A 3144-nucleotide genomic window follows, 5' to 3' on the forward strand; every position below is an offset into this window, starting at 1 on the left:
AAAGAATAAAGACATTTCAAATGTCATATTATCTCTATATACAGTGTTGTAAGAATGGGCAAATAGTTAAAGTAAAAGTTTGTTCTTCACTGGTTGCCCTTTTCTTTTGGCACATCTTGCTGCTGTGATTGCACAGTTAGATATGAGAGTTTATCTAAATTGGATTTGTTTTCAAATTCTTTGTGGGTCTGTGTAATCTGAGGGAAATATGTGTCTCTAGTACGGTCATACATTTTGCAGGAGGTTAGTAAGTGCAGCTAGGTTTCCACCTCATTTTGTGGGCAGTGTGCACATAGTCTGTCTTCCTTTTTTTTTACCCTTTTTTCTCCCCAATTTCCTGGTGTCCAATTGGTAGTTACAGTCTTGTCTCATCGCTGCAACTCCTGTACGGACTCAGGAGAGGCGAAGCTCGAGAGCCGTGCGTCCTCCGAAACACAACCCAACCAAGCCGCACTGCTTCTTGACACAATGCCTGCTTAACCAGGAAGCTACCCACACCAACGTGTCGGAGGAAACACCGTACACCTTGTGACCGTGMCAGCATGCACTGTTCCCGGCCCGCCACAGGAGTCGCTAGTGCTCGATGGGACAAGGACATCCCTGCCGGCCAAACCCTCCCCTAACGCGGACAACGCTGGGCCAATTGTGCGCCGCCCCATGGGTCTCCAGGTCGCGGCCGGCTGCGACAGAGCCTGGACTTGAACCCAGAATCTCTAGTGGCCCCTAGCCTGTCTTCTCTTGAGAGCCAGGTCTGCCTACGGCAACCTTTCTCAATAGCAAGGCTTCTCTCTCTCTCTCTCTCTCTCTCTCTCTCTCTCTCTCTCTCTCTCTCTCTCGCGCTCTCTCGCTCTCTCAAGATTTCAGCTAATAGGGAGATGTATCTGACAAAATAACTACATTATTGCAATCGTTAATCATAAACTATTTACATGATAGAAATGTTGGTACATTTGTGGACAAACTTCTTGCTTACTCAACTTTTAAAGGTTTAAAAAAAGAAAATAGCTCATTATCTTTTTACTTAATATGTCTTAGAATGTGTTTATTTTTGGAGATGTGAAGAGATTGTTCTGCCTGTCTATCACTCATCATCTTCTGATCTGAACTTTACTGTTTACTTACCATTTCCTGTTTGTTGTCACAAGACAAACAACAGAAGGCTAGTGATGACACAGAAGGCCCTCTCAAGGGATTGTGAGAGGCTGGAGCCAAACCATCTGTATCACTAGCTGTCTTTTAATAATAATAATAATAATATACACTTCCTCAATAACACATGACCAGAAAATGATCATATGAGTACGGACGGGTATTTGCTCTTATCGTGAACAATGGAATATTATTCAAGTTGAAATTCCATGAAAATGATATGGATATTGTTCAACGTAAATCTCAAATATAGTACAATATGTCCACTATGTCTACCTTGTCATTGGCTCCTTCCTATTGATCTGTTCCTATAGTAGTGTGACTTAGCATGATCATTACAAATGGATGTCCATCCTCAGTGGAATAGGCTGACATATGATCTTCCATTGAATTGGAGCCAAACTCTGGGCTAAGGATTATACTGTTGTGTATTGTAAAGGTAGAACGTCAAATGGATGTTGGAATGCATCCTCCGCAGTTCATCATTCCAAGAGTTACTTTGTGTGGTGCATCGTTGTACTGTATCTTACAGAGGATGATCTCCCTCCGCTCTCTCTATCTCTCCTTCCCTCCWTCCCCTCTTCCTCCTCTCCCTCTCTTTCCTCCCTCCCTTTCTCTCAGGCTCTGGTCCGTCTCCCTCCTCAGTTGTCTCAGAGTGAGGAGGTGCTGCGCTTCTTTGAGACCAAAGCTGATGACCTCAACCCCCCAGTAGAGTGAGTATCTAACACACACACACACACACAGGCATCAAACCTGCCAAAAGCGACCCACCACCGCTAAAACAATAGGCCTCAAGCCCTCTCTGAGTCTCTCTGAAGACCACCACCGCCACAGCAGGATGAGAAAGTCTTGAAAAAAGACAGAAGCGGAAATACTACCCCATGTTGGGGAAGAGAGAGGAGAGAGACGACACGAAGAGACGAGAGAGAGACGAGAGAAGAGACGAGAGAGAGGAGAGAGAGAGAGAAGAGAGAGAGAAAGAGAGAGAAGAGAGAGAGAAGAGATAGAAATAAAAGGACCAGGGCTCCTGAGTTCTTCAGCTAAAAAATAGAATTATAGATTGCATAAATGTTAGATATAGCATCTACTTTATTTTTCATTTTTTTCCGCCAATTACTGTAACTTTACTGTATCCATTTCACTTGCTTTCCCACTCTAATAAAGCCCCTTGAATTGAACTGAGAGTTATTGTTTGTGTTGTGTGGTGCCGTGTGTTGTGTGTTGTTGTGTGTTGTGTTGTGTGCTCTCACGTGCGTGCTGCGGCGTCGCGCAGTGCGTGCGCGTGCTCGCGTGCATGCGTCCCGCTTAACTATAGTAAACCATCAAAAATTACCAACTGGGACCATTTGTTGATCCCCATATGCTCAAATTGCTATTCCAAGGGCGTTTAGGTTAAGCGTTACAATTATTGTTGGTTATGGAATATTGTTAGGGTTAGAGCTAGGGTTCATTTAGGGTTAAGAAGCTTAGGCTTCGTTCTTAGGTTAGACTAGGTTCCATTTTAGGGTTAGGCAGCTAGGGTTCAAGTTTTTAGGTTAAGCAGCTAGGCGTTCGTTTTAGGGTTAGGATCTAGGCGTCAGTTCTAGGGTTAGGAGCTATGGCATGCGTTTTAGCGTTAGGAGCTAGGTTCAAAGGTTTTAGGGTAGACTAGGGTTCGTTTTAGGTTAGGAAGCTAGCTTCCGTTTAGGGTAGACTAGGGTGGGACAACCGACACTCCCGTCTTAGGGTTAGAGCCTAGCGGTTAGGAGACCTTTAAGGTAAAGGTTAGCGTGTCGGGTTAAGCGCTAGAGGATAGGAAAAATAGATTTCATTGTGACTCGAATTGTGCTTCCCACAAGTAGTTGACCAAGACGTGTTGCTGTGTGTTGGTGTGTGTGTGCCTGTGTTGTGTTTGGTGTGTGTGTGTGTTGTGTGTATGTTGTGTGTGTTGTGTGTGTGTCGTGTGTGTGTGGTGTCGTGTCGTGTGCTTTTGTTGAGTCCTGTTGTGTGTTTGGC

General features: G+C 44.6%; 1 protein-coding gene across 1 annotated transcript in view; it reads left to right on the forward strand.

The window, feature by feature from the left end:
- The window catches only part of LOC112070781 (SH3 and PX domain-containing protein 2A-like), a gene marked incomplete at its 3' end in the record, with an annotated part of 106343 nt that overhangs the window by 69886 nt on the left and 33313 nt on the right, over positions 1-3144 (forward strand). Inside the window, exon 5 of the mRNA XM_024138232.2 lies at positions 1771-1862. Coding sequence (XP_023994000.2) covers positions 1771-1862 — 92 coding nt within the window. The remainder of the gene's footprint in view (positions 1-1770; positions 1863-3144) is intronic.

The sequence above is a fragment of the Salvelinus sp. IW2-2015 genome, unplaced genomic scaffold (genome assembly GCF_002910315.2).
Source record: "Salvelinus sp. IW2-2015 unplaced genomic scaffold, ASM291031v2 Un_scaffold1424, whole genome shotgun sequence".
NCBI lineage: Eukaryota > Metazoa > Chordata > Actinopteri > Salmoniformes > Salmonidae > Salvelinus > Salvelinus sp. IW2-2015.